The 18,023-nt window shown below is 42.9% G+C and overlaps 1 protein-coding gene across 2 annotated transcripts; it reads right to left on the reverse strand.

The window, feature by feature from the left end:
- Nucleotides 1-2,837: 2,837 nt before the first annotated feature.
- Nucleotides 2,838-13,006, reverse strand: LOC147627840 (uncharacterized protein ycf45-like). Of its 2 annotated transcripts, XM_086814812.1 has the most exons (10): nt 12,092-13,006; nt 11,467-11,529; nt 5,818-5,895; nt 5,398-5,618; nt 5,217-5,289; nt 4,772-5,056; nt 4,443-4,586; nt 4,211-4,261; nt 3,920-4,103; nt 2,838-3,138 (listed from the first exon to the last, which is right to left on the reverse strand). In XM_086814812.1, the coding sequence occupies exons 1-10, from the start codon at nt 12,407-12,409 to the stop codon at nt 2,972-2,974; spliced, it is 1,584 nt and encodes a 527-aa protein (XP_086670938.1). In that variant the 5' UTR covers nt 12,410-13,006; the 3' UTR covers nt 2,838-2,971. The 2 variants fall into 2 exon arrangements, with proteins under 2 accessions (XP_086670938.1, XP_086670939.1); XM_086814813.1 differs by lacking the exon at nt 11,467-11,529 and having other exon boundaries at nt 12,092-12,915.
- Between the last annotated feature and the right edge of the window lie 5,017 nt (nt 13,007-18,023).

Raw genomic sequence — 18,023 nt, forward strand, 5'->3', positions numbered from 1 at the left:
CACAACTCCCACATCACCGACGCACTCATAGCCTTTTAACCATGTCTTCAATGCTAACCCAACTTCTAGAGAACCCTTAAGCACCTGGACAAATGGATTGCTCAAGGCCCAAGATTGGCAGTACAATATTAAGAAGCAAGTTCTTATGAATTTGGCTACCCAACAGCTATATAGTATCAATTGGCAAGAAATCTTATTGTTTATCGGTGTCTAAAAAGGTATTGTACTTGTCAGAGGTTGCCAATTAGCTCATTAGCATAGTACAAAGTGAGCGGCAATGATTGACAAGCCTTATGCCTGCTCGAGAAACTAAGCCAACCAACTCCACCCTATCCTTAGTGGATCCAACACCACAACTAGCTGAACCAAGCCAAGCTTCATTAGATGTTGTAAATCAAGAGTCAGAGAACACCCAATCTACACAGCCCTCACAAGTAGCACATGAAAAAAAAAATCCATGTCATAGTGCCACACTCTACAATGAATCTAGCACCTCAAGAGGCACACAATGACCAATCAGAGCCGTTAGTGCTAAGCTCCGCAAGCAATTCCGACATAACTTGCCTCAAGGGCTCCAAAGAACTCGAGAAATGTTGCTCCATCTTCTAGAGGATATCTGACCACATGGACGAATGTGATACATGATGGAAATGATATCCATTGTAGTGTGCCAAAATCATTGATTCCCCAAACACAATGTACAATGAATCATAGAAGAGAAATATCTTGGGCAGCCAAGTCTCTTGCATTCTTGTTCTCATATAGGAGAGCACTAATTTCAACATGAAAAACAATGATATTTCCTTAAACACTCAAATAGTTGCCATCCTTCAAAATTAGAGGGATATAGAGCTTTAAAAATCAAAACATACTTGCATAAATAATTTAAAAATCAAAACATACTTGCATAAATAATTAAAAAATGCCAACAATTCTTCATTAAAAAATAGATAGCATTTATACTCACTATTTGACTTGTGCGTGGGAGTTTGTTGGGTAGGATGCAAATGGATATGAATGAATGAATAAGAACTTCCATGATAGTATGTGTTCCATGATAGAATTTCAACATGAAAAACAATGATATTTCCTTAAACACTCAAATAGTTGCCATCCTTCAAAATTAGAGGGATATAGAGCTTTAAAAATCAAAACATACTTGCATAAATAATTTAAAAATCAAAACATACTTGCATAAATAATTTAAAAATGCTAACAATTCTTCATTAAAAAATAGATACCATTTATACTCACTATTTGACTTGTGCGTGGGAGTTTGTTGGGTAGGATGCAAATGGATATGAATGAATGAATAAGAACTTCCATGATAGTATGTGTTCCATGATAGAATTTCAACATGAAAAACAATGATATTTCCTTAAACAGTCAAATAGTTGCCATCCTTCAAAATTAGAGGGATATAGAGCTTTAAAAATCTAAATAATTTAAAAATGCTAACAATTCTTCATTAAAAAATAGATAGCATTTATACTCACTATTTGGCTTGTGCGTGGGAGTTTGTTGGGTAGGATGCAAATGGATATGAATGAATGAATAAGAACTTCCATGATAGTATGTGTACCATCACTTTGTCCTTTGAAATCTAGAATTCTTCATTTCCAATGCTTGGACAAATCATTGGTGTCTCTAGACTTAACCCTAAATGGGCCACAAGTGCCTAGTTGCATAAACACCCATGAGTACTTGCTGTGATGGTGTGGAATCCACTCTCCCTCCTCACTTTTTTTGCTTTAAATCTCCATTGCGTGGATATTACTTGATTTTATTCTTTGAAACATCTAGAACAAAAGACAAAAGTGTGTACAAGGATTGTCCCTTGTGGGCAATAACACAACTAGTATTGTTGTTAACCCCAATCTGTAGGTTAGCAATCTTCTCTCCATTGAGAGAAAGCAAGAAGTGTCTTGAAAAAATCATCTTTGTAAGAAAGCTCGTCATGTACATGCTCTAATAGTTAATTTATGAGTTTTGGGTGTCCAAAGTGTGAATAAAAGCCATATGTATATCAAGAGAGGTATGGAAATTGAGATAGCGAGGAGGCAAAGTTCAAAGTGGTTGTCTACATATTGTTAATAATTAATTTGTTAGAGGCGCCTATCTTCCTGCGTGTTAAGGTTTAACCTTAGCACACAAAAATATTTTAAAGGTTGATGTTAAAGACCTTAGCTTTGGCTTAACTTTATATATACGTTTTAAACGCTCTTTCGTTCCTCTTCACTGCAGGCGCCTCGAGGCCCTTCGCCTCAGCACACATAACAGAGAGGGCGGGGAAGTTGAGAGAGAGAGAGAGAGAGAGAGAGAGAGAGAGGCTACTCAAACCTCTGCATACAGGGGAGAGAGAGACGACCAGATCAACGCACAGAGAGAGAGACGACCAGTTCAACAGCGAGAGAGAGAGAGAGAGAGAGAGAGACCTTGAACCCCTCAAAGCAAGTTGAGGCCCAAGAAACCAAGCCCTCCTCTCTTCTCTCTCCCTCTCACTCGCAATGTACAATCCCTCTCTGTAAACAGAGAGAGCTCTCCATGAAAGATTCTCTTCTCATCCAGGTTGTACCTATCTCTCTCAGACCATTGCAAGAGGCTGCCTGTCTTTCAGTTCTCTCGCTGGGAGATTGTGTATGCCTAAATATCCAAAAATCAAATCAAAGATTTGATCGAGGGAAAATCCCGTGCAAAGCTTCCCATCATAATCCTTACAATAACTCCCAAATCTAATGTGTTTTAAGGTCTAAAACATTGCACAAATAAGGCATATTCTAGTAAAATTAATAGCAAAAGTAGACGTTGGGTGCTTTATGGTAGCATGAACCGAATGAGGACAACTGGCACCAATGGCTGGATAGAATAATCAATATACATAATCATCATCATCCACACTGTACAAGATGGCTCCAGTATATCTCAGATAGAACCTAGGGGTTAGTTGCTTGCTTGTAAGGCATGTCAATTATCATACATTGCGTGGCCTGATACCGCGAGGTCCACGTTTTGACCCTCTCTTGCCTGACAATCCTGAACTGCCAAGTCCGTACTCTTCATCATAATCCTCCCATGCATTCCGCTTGCCAAAATAGCTCACAGCTCGCTCAGCAATGGCATCTTTGTCTTGAATATAACCTGTGGCATTTTCACAGATGAACATAGCTAGGGTTGTACAAATCAAGCCAAATCAGCCTAACCACACGACATCTAGGTGGTAGCTTGGAATCTGTAAGGACACTCTATTCATGAGTGACTGGAACACTGGAACAAGGAAGTCCCTCAGAGCACAGGCCCCAGGAATTTTACACCAGCTCAAGACTAAGCGCTAGACAGGCTAGCCTACCCAGAAGTTCTCTAACATCTAATAGAAGGGCTGATATGCACCTATTCAAAATATCTTATGTTAGGGCGCTTATGGCTGTGTTCTTTGCTCAAGGGGCTGGAGTGGAAAGTGATGATGGTGAGGGGCTGGAGGGGCCTATCTAGAGGATGATCAGCACCCACAACCCCCCCCAAAACAAAAAAGGGGACTGCTGGTCAGCACCAGGAGCTGTTGGGCTGTTCTTAACTGCTCCGAGGCTGCTATGATTTCTCCCAAAGGCACTAGCCCAGCCCCCGTGTCCCAACACCAGTCTTCCACTGCTCTTTGTTCCTCAGTCTGCTCATTCTCATGGGCCTTTTACCTCTGGGCACTAGTTAACCTTTTACAGGCCTGCACCTTGTCTAATCCTCACAGATAACTAAAGTATCCTGTCCCTTCATAACTAAGGTCTCACAATGGTCTCTCTGCCTCCTACCCTGTACATGACCCTCAGTAGTCAGGACACATGCATCTGAGGCATGAGGCATGAGGCATGAGATCAGGATACTGCAGCATAAATGGAAAAACACATTTTAATGTTGGGCAAGTGCATACCTAATTTGGATGCCCAAGCATAACTGTCTGGAGATTCTTCCACAGGTATTTTTAAACCACCCATCATGGACAAGACAGCTGTCCCAAAAATGCCTTCATAATCCGCATCTACTTTACTGGTTAGCTGACTGTCATACATCTTCCTCTCAACCATCACTCTGAAGTTCTCGTCTCTTGTTCGAACCTGAGTATACATACATACATGCATACCAAAACACAAACCAAGTTAGAAAGAACGCACCAGGATTTCTCAACTACAGCTAAAACATAACCAGATATTATGAGCTTCACCTCGACAATAGGTCTTCGGCCATGGAGCAGAGAGTCCACACTTCGATCAGTCTAAATTTGAAAATTAGAGAAGAATAAGTTTGGACATCCGGGCTTTCAAGTTTGTCTTTACACAAATAAATACAGCTTTTCAACTGTTAAAAGTTAGCAGCCGTGCTTACACTCATAGCCAAGTAAAAAGCAAACAAAATCCTTACAAAACCACTCGTCAAAGAGATGCTGACATCCACACCTGGTGTGCAACCCAGTGGCTTCGTTCTCTCATTTCAATGAGAAGAGGGAAGGTAGAAGGAGCCTTGCGCTCCAACACACTCTTTTGGGTACCTCTTGCCCGAGCTTCTTCATCTCCCAAGGTTACGGTTTGCACTCCGCCCACCTGAATCAACCAGGACAAATCCTCACAACCAAAAAACCGACACTTGTTATTCATGACACAACATGGTAAGCTACTCTTGCAACCCCCGAGCTGAATCACAAAAAGACCCATAGCTTTGTCACATGCAGTTAATGTGCACCGTGAAACAAAACCAGAAAGATAAGAGCAAGGAAGAGAAAGCACACCAGATCACATAACGTAGGATTCTTGATAATATTTTCAAGCATTTGACCATGAGCAGTACCAACCAGCATAACACCTCTCTCTGCGATAGTTCTGCAAGCCAAAGCCTCTGCCTCTGTTCCAATTTCATCAACAATGACAACCTCAGGCATGTGGTTCTCCACAGCTTCAACCATAACCTTGTGCTGCATTGAAGGATCCGGAACTTGCATCCTTCGTGCCCCTCCAATTGCAGGGTGTGGAACATCCCCATCACCACCAATCTCATTGCTGGTATCAACTATCACCTGCATAATGCAAGCAGGTGTCAAAAACTATAACACCACTTGGCTCCACTGCCTCTCTCCCACTTCACTCTGCCATCTCTCCCGCACACCCCAAATCCCTTCCAATCCCAAGAAAAAACAAAATTTTAAGTATTAGCATCACTCAATATGATACACATACCACTCTCTTATGAAGCTCATCTGCCAAAACTCGAGCTATTTCCCGTATGACCGTTGTTTTCCCCACACCTGGCCTATATTTTCAATCACCAAATGGCTTACAGCTCAGATATAGGAAATCATAATGCGTTCAAGCATGCAGCAAGGACCACAACTGCAATATACAATAAAAGAGAAAATACCTTCCAAGAAACAAGATGCTCTGACCAAGATGGAGGAGATTGCGTGCCATATCGACATGTCCAGTCACAGCCCGACCGACTCTACATGTCAAACCAACAATGGCCCCCTTTCTGCTGCGAATAGCTGAGATTCTATGAAGTGTACCCTCAATGCCAGCACGATTATCCCCTCCAAATTCTCCGACTGCTGCCTTTGCGGAATCAAGATCCTCCCTCGTGATCTGGTCAGGAAAAACCATGAAAAAAATATACATCAATAACTTCAAATATAAGCAGAAAAAAGTTGACTGTCTTTAAATTAATTGCAATCAAAAACCTGACTTACAAGTTCCTCAAGCAAGTCCTCAGTGCTCTATGAGACAGTCAGTTTAATGCACAACACCGTATGATTAGTCATGCACATGAAGGTTTAAGAAAAACCTCTTCACATCTTAGAAACTCTCCTCCACCATCACCAAGAAAGCGTGCTTCTGGCCACCTGCCCAGATCTAGAACCACCTATAATGCACATAACAGACAGATTACAAACACAGACAAAAAAACCAGAAACATAACAGAACGTAAAACAAACAAATTCATAACAATGGCAATTAAACTTGTCAAACACAATACCCAAACAAAGACTCTCAAGCTAGAGAAGTTGCTGCACATGAAACAAGCCTCAAAAGTGACAAGGTGAAGAATAATGGTTGATGCATCCCTAGTTAAACATGCCATTAGTGTTATCACTTGGAGCCATGGCGACTGCAGGACCAATCACATCCCATGCTTTTCTGGTGAGCAAATGGGGGCGACCGTGTCGTGGTCGGCTGAAATGCATCGATGGCACCGCGTGGCGAGGCGCCGCAAGGGTGCTCAAGGCCGATTCCTTCGACACTGACATAATTAAACATGGTATGGGAAAGCTACAAATCGGTCGCAGGATAGAAGAGGCAGCCAAGAAACATTAGCAGGCTTTGAACAATCATGTTACGAGCAGCAGACAAAGATTCCAGAAGGCAAGCAAAAACTCTGCAGCCATAAGAGAGGAGAAGGGCCCACAGCATGACAAACCAACCCTGCTTCCTGGCCAAGCAGCAAGGTCCTTGCAAACCAACAGCTTGACAGCCTTTCAGCAGTGCATGGCCAGGCCTACATACATAAGTCCATCATTCAGTTCCAGCACAGGACCATCCCTGTCTAGTCCTTGGCTATTACAGACCAGCTTGTCGACTGCCTAAAGGCAGCCTCAAGCTCGAAAGTTCAAGCAAAAACTTATAAGCAGATGTGGCCTTTCCACTACTCAGTTCAGCCCAGTTTAATCTCCCCAGCTGCTTTCTCAAAGCAAACTGCTCATCCCTCAGTTCCAGCGCAAACGCTGCCATCACCTCTGAGCAAAATTGAGCATCCATTACCTTGTCCTGCATTTGGTTCAGCCTCACCCGAGACTCCCCAATTTGCACTAGTTTCTCCTAGGAAGCAAGTATTTGATGTAATCCCAAGAGGAGTTCTCGGTAATAAGAGGACTCTGACACACGAGTATGCAGAGCACAACCGGACATCAGATAGCAGCCGAAAGGCAGAGTCAGACAGCACCTGACGATGATGACATGTCGGTCCTTCTCTCACAGAGAAATGCTCTGGGAAGTCCAATACTAAGGAAAGCAAATGAATATGACGATTTGGCTATCCACATACATGCACCAATGCTCCTAGTCGGCCAGTATATGTTGTCAGCCAGATGTACCCGACTGCCATGTCATCAATGCCACATCACTAGTGTACAGTAGGTCACACGGCTGTGATAAGATGCCTTCATTCTCAGCCACATCTTGTACTTGCATTTCAGTCGTATTACTTCTTTCTTGTACATAATACAGAGCAGTGGTTTAAGACTCGTGTGTGTGTTGTATGCGTTTCTTCTTTCTATCTTAGCACACACAAGCATTCTCCTGTTGGTATCAGAGCCTAGGAAACTTGCAATCTTTTTTCCTTTCTGGCACTCATGAGTGCTGACTGCTTGGATCCGGCAGAGCACTTAGTTCCAAGAGTGCCAAGTTCAGGTTTGGGGAAAGTGAATATTTGGGTTTTCTTCATGGCACCCATGTGCATTGACTGCTTGGATCGATAACGCACTTAGATTCCAAGAGGGCTTAAGTTCGGCTTTAGGGAAAGTGATTCTCTTCATTGCACCTAGGTTAACTGGGGTATATTGTGCTTCCTTGCCCTACCAAACCCTTACCTCATCGCGCACGGCTGAAATCCTTCACCTTGTCCTTGATCACTTGATATTTGTCATGGATTCACAACTCACTGATTTGCTTCTCAGCATGAAGGCATCCATGGACATGCATGCGGCTGAAATGGATATATTTGCTTGTCTCGACAGGATGGAGTCGTCCTCTCGAGCACCTAGTATTCCAAATCCAGAATCTTCAAGGGACCATGCTTCCAAGCAAGTGTTGGACAATTCCAAGGACAAGTAGCAAAACTTCTTGAAGGAGGATTGTTCACTCCTTTGGATGCAGGTAAGGATGTATTAGATGAGCTTCCCTCAGTCATCATTCTACACCTGCGTGCGTAGTCGCAGGAGAGATGCCGTTCACGTCACTGGCAGTCTCCTTCACGGAGTCCCTCTCCACCTGATTCTCCAGACAACTCTCACTCGCCTTTATCGGCTCAATGTCAAGGGACTGCCGGTTTGCCAAGTTCTTCCTCCATGCCTCATGAGGAACAAGCTCAATTATTGGAGCTTCTGAAGCCTCCCATGTTCTATGGGAAGATGGATGGAGAAGTCATCACCAGTACCGCAAGATGACTGCCACATTGGCAGCAATAGGTGGTTGAAATATTTTCATCTCCATTCGGTACGTACGGTTTTAACGGGTGCTACTCTCTGGTGGTGGAAAGACCACCTAAGGCACCACTCTGTGTCTTGCTAGGACGATGGTCTTGAAGCAGTTTATTCCAGTAGATTACGGGCCACGAGAGTGACCTGGAGAAACAAAGGGAGCGTACTATGGAGAAACATGGCGAATGGATAATCAACTTTCTCACTCGTTTCTAGAAGATTTTGCTCATCGATCGAAGCGGGTGCAGCGATTTGTGGATGGTTTGAAACCGTCTTTGCATGAAGACGTTTGTGCACATCGGCCCTGTGATCTTTCAAATGCGGTTTGCCTTGATACAACCCTCAAGACGTAGGAAAATTTCAAGGCTCGGCCTCAATAGCAAGGGCGACAGAAAGGCAAAGACGAGGACCGCCGGTCCAAGGCCAAGGATGATAAGGACAAGGCAAGTGGGGGAGCCTCGACAACTCGCCTCACCCCTAAAGAGCATTGCGCCCATAGTTGCCAGGCGTTTCATGAAACGCCTTTCATAAAAGTTTCTTTCAAATCCCAGAAGTTTCAAAAACGTTTCATACAAAACGGGGGAGTTACAGGCCCCAAAATTTATATATAAGTTTATAATATGTAAAAAATATGTTGCCTTCCCTCCAAAACAATATTAAGCATGCATCATTTACACATTAAAACATGTTTTCAAGTAAAAACTAAAGAATCTGGGTAAAAAACGCTTAAATCGTACAGTTCCCAGGTGGACATGAATGAAACTTGTTTCATTCGTATGAAACGTTTACGAAACGTTTCGTTTCATTCAAACCGAATGAAACGCGTTTCATTGCAACTATGGCTATATATGAAACGCCTTTCAACTTGCACCAAGATGGCTATCGGACAGTGCTTTTAATGTGACTCCACCAAGCATATCACGAAGGATTGTCGAGGACCTTGGAGGAGTAATCTGAGGACTTCAGAAACGGAGGATGAGTATGAAGGAGATGCATGTGTGCGAGTCTCAACTTTTTTCATTTCTCAAGTTGAGCACACAACTAGGGTGCTTCATTACATCACAATACACAAATTTCTTGGACAGCCGGAGTTTTGACTTCCGTGCATCAACAGATCGGTGCCGAGTAGTACTAATGGATGCAGATTTGGTGCAGCGTTTCTGAGGAGTATTATTCTTCTGAGGGGTATTGTTCTTGCTTCTACTTTTCTCCTTCGGGGTGCATTGGAGCTAGTGAGTATTATTCTTCTGAGGGGTATTGTTCTTGGTTCTCCTTTCTTCCTTCATGGTGCATTGGAGCCAATGCAAGCACTTCTTGTGCTCCATCTGTGCCAATGCATTAGTGACTGGAGTTTGGATAGCCGAGTTTTGCTCAGCCATTCTCTGGAGTGTCTTCTCATGGGCTACCAGAGGATACTCAATGGTGTGCAATGTTTTTTCATGGACGGTTGGAAAGACCGAAAGTGCTCAATCCAGTAGAAGATGGGCATCAGTAAGTTTTCTTGCACGTCTTTGTGCTGACGCAACGAGGACAAAATGTGAGCCTTCATAGTGGACACAAAGTGGTCTAGTAGTGTTCAGGATCTTGGGTATCTTGGATGAGCTTTGTTTGGATCTTTTCCTTTTATGGAAGAACACTTTATATGGACACCATGCATCTGAGAACAATTGCAATGAAAGTAGGGAGAATGTGACACACCTATGAGAATGCAAGGTGCAGACGGACATCAAATAGCAGCCTACAAGCACAGTCGGACAGCGCAGGTGACATGTGGCACTACCATGTTGCAATGATGACGTGGTCGTGGTGACATGGCATTGATGGCATGGCAATTGGGTAAAGGTAGCTGACAACAATACTACTAGCCGACTAGGAGCATTAGCACATATATACATGTGGGTAGCAAATCAACATATTCATCCACTTTTCTTGGTGTTGTACTTCCTAGAGCATTTTTTTGTAGGCGAAATGCTAGCCAAGAGTGTCCAGTAGGTCACAGACGCTATGATTTGACGTCATTCCCAGCCACATGTTGTACTTGAATTTCAGTTGTATTACTTCTTTCTTGTACATAATACAAAGCAGTAGTTTAGGACTCTTGTGTGTGCGGTATGTGTGATTCCACCACACTCTTCTTTCCAGCCTAAAAAAAGTGAGATAGCAGGTCTCACAACAATTCACTAGCTTGCTAATTGGCTGTCTAGGAGGACCGTAAAAAGCTCAAGTAGCAACCCAGTCAACTACTCTGCAGTCCCCCTAGCCCAGCCTCAGAGAGAAGGCCATACCTTAGTTGTAGCACAAACTGGTCTCCTTTCAGTCCTCTATCTTAGTCTTCACAGCCTGTCTAAAAAGCAGGCTCCAGCCAGCAGGGCAGTGTTTCCTGCAAGTAGCCTGCCCTTTCCAACATTCAGCCCCTGCTCAGCCACTGTTTGCTTTGCTCAATCATTTCAGTCCTCACATATCTTAAAGCTCAAATAAAGCAGGATTTCTTAGCCCTACCGCAAAGACCCTTGTGTGCCTTGCTATTTATGTGCCTCCAGCATAAAGTTTTGCCTTCTGGATATAATAAACATTGAACCTTCCAGACACGCCAAATCCTCACACTCGGGCACAAAACTTGTTTCGATTTCTATCCTTGACAAACTGCACAACCCACGTCAAATAGGAATGGCTCAGATAGACAGATACTTGTCCATTTCTACCTCTTGATCTTCCAGTGCATGTTCACTAGTGGTAGTCTGCAGTTTAATGAGTGTCCACAGATCTGAAGAGTCCGCTTAGACAAACTGGGTATAGCTCCAATGACTATTGCTATGCAGCTGCGGTTATCTCCTCGCCCCCAACTCCATCCACTTCCCACAAAGGAAAACAAAAGAAAAAGGAGCAGCAAACAATCCTGTGATCCAAGCACAAGTTGCATTAGCTAGAGAAGTTGCAAAACCCAGGGAAACGCTACAGATCCAGTTCCTGGCTACCCTTTCCAAGCTTTCTTATGGTTAACTAATTCCCAAACAACCCACAAGTTGAGTCCCTCAGATCCAGGTTACTAAAGTAAATTAAAATAGTTTGAACTTCCGAATGAACTACGAGAGCTATTCCCAATATGCTTGCAAGTGAAAAGAAAACAGTAAAGGAAGAAGCATCAAAAACATCAACATGCTTGACTGGGCCTCCTAGCATTGAATGGGACCATATGAGGCATAGCAGTACAACTAACAGAGTAACCAAGAGCAGCATACCTCAAGCAACTCCGACCTTTGAGGGTGCTTTAGCAACTTGTCTCTAACATCCTCTGGCAAAACCTAAAACACCATTGAAATTAATACTTTTGAAACCTCTGCAATGAGATGATGCATGCAGGGGCCAAAAGGAACCCTTGTTTATCTCAGCAAACAATGTACAACACCTACGAAACTGCATTTTGACAGAATTTGTGAACATATAACCTATTAATGAACAGTCTTAAATTTTTCTTCCCTTTTTTTTTGGGGTGTTTATGTATATATCGGTGATAGCCAGCTGCACATACAGCTGCCATGGCTAGCAAGGTTGAAACTTTGGGAAGGGTCAAAACACCTTCACTGCTACGCTTATGTTTGTCTTAAACAACACAGAAGTGAAGTTAAGGAGCGTCTTATATGTCTTAAACACACAGAAGTGTAATTAGGAATAATTAATCAGTAGCGCAAGGCCTTTTGAATTGACTCACTGTACTTGGGCTACTATAACAAAATTAAACACAACGAATGGACACTCAAGCTATTAATCAAACGATGCAGACAAGAAATTCGATGAACCAATTAAAAATCATTATGTCCTTGAACTACCCCTCATGATCAAACAGCATCAAAAAATGGGATTCACCTGCAAGAGGGCGTCAAGATCATCGCAGACAACTATGGCTCCATCCTGCGTGACGCACTGCTCGGATTCTTCATCTGCACTGACGTGGTCTCCATCTCCAGTACTCGATCTTGCAACAGCAAACCCGATCCTTCGTGCGGTGGGTTCCGCGTAAGAGTGCCGCAGAGAAAAATGCCTTCCTGCTCTGCTCATTTGCGGCTGCGAGGACGCAAAATGGCTTCGCAGAGCACGAGGAACGTGATCGGGCAAGAAAAACGCAAACTCAGTGCAGCAGCACGATGCAGAAGACTCAAAAGGCAGATCTCTGAGAGCAAGCATCCTGCAAGGTTAGAGTTTGAGGACAATAAGGAGTATAAATTAGATTTTCAGCCGAGCTCGACTGTGGCAGCCGAAGAAAGGAGCAAATTTAGGGCTCAACAACGAAAATGGGGGGACGATGGCGAAGGTGAATGGAAAAAGAACATTAAGGTTAGGAATGAGGCGACCTCGGCTATGGCAATGGTGAAAGAAAGAGGAAAAATAAGGGGTCCGAATGTGGGAAGGTGAGCTCCGCTATGGCGATAATGGAGACAGGGAGGGCAATTGCTCTCCTACAACAGGTGAAATTACGGTTTGCAAAGACGGAAGAGCTAGGCTACGGCGATGGTGGGATGTGAAGGTTTTCGCTTCGATTCGATCTCGGCTATGGCGAGGGTGCTCTCTCTCGCTCTCTCTCTCTCTCTCTCTCTCCCCCCCCCCCCCTTCCTGCTCCTGCGAGTGTGGAGAGTCTTGCAAGAAGAGGAGGGCACCGCAACTCGCGATGGCAGAGAGCCAAGAAGCCTCACAAGCATATACCGTCGTGTTGCGTTGGCGGGTATATGCCTTTATTACCCTAGCGTAGCGGCAAGGCTGAAGCCACCACCACAGAAATGCGTCAACTGAAATCCAAGCCATCTGGGGGATTTCACACTGTTTGCGGGAAGGGATATTTAGACAAGTGTCAAAAACACAATAAGGGGGTTTCACACTGTTTGCCTTGCAACGAGAAGGGATATTTAGACAAGTGTCAAAAACACAATAAATAAGGGGCTTTCCTGGTGGAAAGTGGAGCATGCATCCCGACCATCCACGCTATTCTCCATACTACTATCAGGTAGCCGAGTGTCAAAAACACTCCCCTCCCTTCGGCTTCGTCCCTTCGTTCCCTCCATTTCTCACGCAATTTCTCTTGTTCCTGGGTAGTTTTCATTTGGCAACCTTCAGTCCCTTTTGGTCTTCACCCCTCAGAACGACTCCATGGTAGCCACTCCGTCATCCTCGACCAAGGCTGCTATCTCGTGTGCCTATCCTTCTCAGAAGCGAACCTCCAGCTCCTCGTCAGTACAACAATTGCATCCCTAGAGGCCTCCACTCTGGTGTGCAAGACTATTGATAGCCCCCCAGTGAAATCTAACCCCCACTTCATGAATGCTTCGAGTGGTGGAATCGGATTGCACGTGGTTTTCTATTTTCTGCTTCTGCAATTGGCTATCCCATCCTCTAACATACATCACACAGCCTGGCAAAAGCAAGTCCCTTCCTAGTTCATAATACACACTATTATCTGCTATTCTCCATACTACTACCACGTGGTCGAGCAAGGGCTTAGCCACATAGCAACACCTCGAGCTCCCCCACTCAAGCATGAGGGGGAGCGGTAGCGCATGGATCCCCTCCTAGTACCCTTCAAGGAACTAGGATGCCCAAATAGCCAAGATATGTTTTTGTCTCTTGATTCAAGATAATTTTTTTGTGTATCAATTCAAGATGCATTTTTTTGTCTCTCGATTCATGCTCAGTTTTTTATGTCTCAATTCAAGGTGCATTTTTTTGTGTGATGTATTTTTTGTGTCTCAATTCAAGCAAATGGCAAAATAATTAAGAATGCAAGAGTACATAAGCATAAATGATGGTATTTTCTATGATTGTAAGAATGTGAACAAGGCAAGTGGATGTCTTAAATTTAAAAGAATATATTAGCACTATCATGTAGTGTAATGTGGATTTCATAAATGTTGTGTGTACGCTACATTTCCTTGAGTTAATTCACAAAAAAATATAATTTTGAGTAAATATTGTTTTGAAGTTGCACTTGCCAAAAACTTTGTGAATATCCACAAAGAAATGTCCAGTTAGTTTAGTTTTTATAAATATTTATGTTTTAATACAACATCCACGACGATGAGTTAGCATTTGCCTATGTAAGGATTTGCATATCAATGAAAACAAGAAATAGGAAATTCAACCTCAAAGAAATAAGACTAGCAACCATACCCTAGTAAAAGAATTGTGATTCTGTTGTGCTTGTTGTGAGCATGCCTCATCTTTGTTATGTGTGAAGTATGTTAATAATTCACATAAAATATTTGACTAAGCAAATAATAAGAACATATGTAAAGGCATATAAAACATTTGATGAAGCAAATAATAAAAGCATGTTAATAATTCACATAAAATATTTGACTACGCAAATAATAAGAACATATGTAAAGGCATACAAAACATTTGACGAAGCAAATAATAAAAGCATATGTAAAGGCAAATAAAAATCAGGTTTGATATTATAGATCTTTTGTACATGTTGCAAAACTTTTTTGGGGGGATATATATATATATATATATATATATATATATATATATATTATTGGAAACTAGGTTGCAGAGGAATGCGCGCGCGTGCACACACACACACACATAATGGAGATGCTCAACGGAGTACATAATGAGATGATAGATAGATAATGAATGTGCGCTATACAAAGATGATAAGTATACCCTGAGATGGGTGTGTACTAGCACGGGAAAAAAACCTCCTAAAGGGGCCCCGACTGGTTCTAGTGTGTTCACACACATCACTATCAAATATACCTACAAATCCCCCTTGGGAGTGATAATGTGAACAAGGAGTGAGCTAGCACTAAAAGTACAGAGATATGCCAAGCTCTTTGGACTATGAGAGGGAGCCTAGACTAATCCCCAAAGTAAGTTCAAAGCTTTGTGAAAAGCTTCAAACTTCTCTCGTGAGAGAGCCTTCGTGAATAAATCTTCCATGTTGTCCTGTGTTGGCACATAAGCCAAGTTGATTTCCCCTGCAGAGGATCTCTCCCTGTCATAATGATAATGCACCTCAATGTGCTTTGTGTCAACATGAAAAACTAGATTCCTTGTAACTATCATAACGCTCTAATTGTTAAAAGATGGTAGTGGCTAAGAACTCGCCAATACCCAAATCAGCAACCAATAAGGCATCTGAGCCAAACACACTCAATTGTAGCTATACTTAGCTTCACAACTAGAAGTGGCCACAGTGGGTTTCTTCCTGTTGAGCCATGATATACATGAATCACCGAGGCGAAAGCAAAAACCACTCGTGTGTCATAACATCCAACCTTGTAAATGCGTGCAACTGTGATTTACCCCTTGGGATAAAATAACCCAAAGTGCTTGGTGCTTTTTAGGTAACGTAACACTTGTTTGACAGATTGCCAATGCTTTGAGCCTGGGCTTTTGTTAATCCCATTTTGGATTAACAAGTATGCTCCTCCAATTGAGGACATTAATAACTATCATGTAAAGGCACTATAAAAGTTATACATTATGAGATATTGGCCACCCAAGGACTTAGTTAAGTAAATTTTGAGCACCCAAGTATGAATAAGGGCCAAATGTATATAAGGCATTTTCTCATAATGAATAGGTACAATCCCCCTTTGTGCTATTGAGAGCCCTTCTTTGTGTCTTGAGAGAGATTTAGAGGGAGCATTCTAGCACTTGTGCCTCTTCTATGCTTGTATGTTGCATGCTTATGTTGAAGAGTGAGAGAGAGTGATTGCCTTATGCAACCTGGAGGTGGAAAATGGGATTAACATCCCCCCATTCCTGATGTAGGTTCTGTCCACAGAACCTATTATTGATCCTGAATGTGGGCAAATGTTGCTAGTATAAAGATGGGGAAGTTGTAGTACACATGCGAGTCACGCCTTTTGGCTTCTTGAAACTCCAGCGGTGTCCATCTTCTTTTAACTCGCATGTATAATGGATCGACCCGCAATGTTGGTGGCGCGCTCATGTACACTTGGATGTATTCTGGAATTGCCAAGTGCTCGTTTCTCCAATCGGGTTGAATTCTGAAATCTTCCAGGCGGGGGTGCTCTTTAGTAGTAGTGACTATTGTGGCGTAGCCACCTCTTGTGTGCACGGGGTTTTCTTTCCACCACCTACGAAAATAGTAGCTGATCATAAATGTTACTATTCTTATCTCCAGCAAATCAGCTGGAGGATTGGCCAGCTTTGTGTGCTTGGCCACATTTGCCCATAAGGTGCCCTCTCTCACCAATGGAAGAAGTTCTTCTAAGTTAGTTCATGGGGCGTGGAGAGGGTATGGTACATTATGTTGTTTTGTTGGAGTGACTTCCGAATATGCTTTTGGCATGAGCCAGCGTGTGGGCTCAAAGGGAATAATCTGCATGAGTACCTTGAACATTAATTTGGGCTTCAAAAGAGGATTGCCGGCTCCTTTGAGTCCCTCGTACTTTGCAGCTGACAAAGAATCTAAGATGGTATCATCAGTAAATGGTTCAAGATTATCTTGCAGAATGGTGTGACTTACCTCTTGTGAGTGCCTTATTGGACATGGGGTAGGTGCCAGTACCTCCTCGGGGGCGAGAGTGTTAGTGGGAAAATCTATCTCAAAAGGATAAAAAGATGAGAAAATGCATTCAGCCTAAGATGTGTTAGTAGGTTGCGTGTGTTAGGATATGGATTAAGTAGCTTACTAGCGATATTAGAGTAGACAGGGTAAGTGGATTTTGAAAATGAAGAAGAAGATTCTTCTTGACCCTATCCTGTGCTAGGGGGTGGGTGACTAGGCTTATGAGACTTAATAAATTCCTGTAAGTCTAGAATTTCTTCTTCGTTTATAGTGGGATACTTTATATGGGTAGCATCAAAATTGTATTGTACAGTTGTCAGCATGGCTTCTAAATGTTTGTAGATATTAGTGTAGAGTTTTAGAATGCCAAAAGGATGATAGAGAGCGGACTCACATAGGTTTAGATGTTGGTGAGTGTTATATACCTCTAGCCAGCCATGACTTATGACCGATTGGTAACTATGTGCTACGACTTCATAGTTGGCGGGCGTCTCTGGAATGTCATCTGCTGGGACAAACACGTCTAATTTTTCGACACTGTTGTGTCCAAAATTTTTGAGTTTTGGAGAACGCAACACCAACTACGAAGGTTTAGCATGATAGGATGTAGGGGATAGAAAAAGATGTTATGGGGATTAGTCCATACTAAGAAACCCCGCCAAATTCCCATGATTACGGTAGGATCAGCGTCTCTTTCCGTATTTTGTTTAATTAATGTTAGTTCTCCTAAGCCTATATCTTCGGATAGATTTATGTTATATTGAAGTAAAGAGAGGGTTAGTGTAGACAAAAACAAAGAAAGAGTTTGAGGAGGGGCCCAAGGAGTTACTGGCAACTGTCCCAACTCAGAGGCGCGCTCAAGGAGTAAACAAAGATCATCATTGGGTTTTGGCCCGCTAACTTCTTTCTTGGATTGCGAGCTGACGCTCCAATTCTTGTAGGCGGGAGTCTGTGTTGCTAATGAGGTTTGAAATTGCTATTTCTCTGACCAACCTCGCAGCATCCAGTTCTTCAAATCTTCGTGTTGCATCTTCTTGGGCTCGCCGAGCGGTTGCCTCCCTTGCCTGAGCATTAGTAATCTATTGTAGTCTTTGGGCCGCCAACCTCTCAGAGTCTTGAAGTTGTTTCGTAAGTTGTGTCACTATTTCCTTGTGTGCCAACTCATTTCTATGTGCTTTGACCTGGCTTGCACTTATTGTTTCATTGAGAGCTCTGATCTTTTCTGCATGAGCCTTGTTTGTCTGTTCCCTTTCCTGTGTAGAT

The sequence above is a fragment of the Cibotium barometz genome, chromosome 20 (genome assembly GCF_041138505.1).
Source record: "Cibotium barometz isolate CiBa-2024 chromosome 20, ASM4113850v1, whole genome shotgun sequence".
NCBI lineage: Eukaryota > Viridiplantae > Streptophyta > Polypodiopsida > Cyatheales > Cibotiaceae > Cibotium > Cibotium barometz.

Bases quoted from the DNA above. Each gene is read 5' to 3' on its own strand.
- LOC147627840 (XM_086814812.1), bottom strand. From the start codon at position 12,409: ATGCTTGCTCTCAGAGATCTGCCTTTTGAGTCTTCTGCATCGTGCTGC. The intron at 5,057-5,216 runs GTATGTGTATCA...TGCATTATGCAG, and splicing joins ATGAGCTTCATAAGAGAGTG to GTGATAGTTGATACCAGCAA. The intron at 4,587-4,771 runs GTGTGCTTTCTC...TGGTTGATTCAG, and splicing joins ATCCTACGTTATGTGATCTG to GTGGGCGGAGTGCAAACCGT.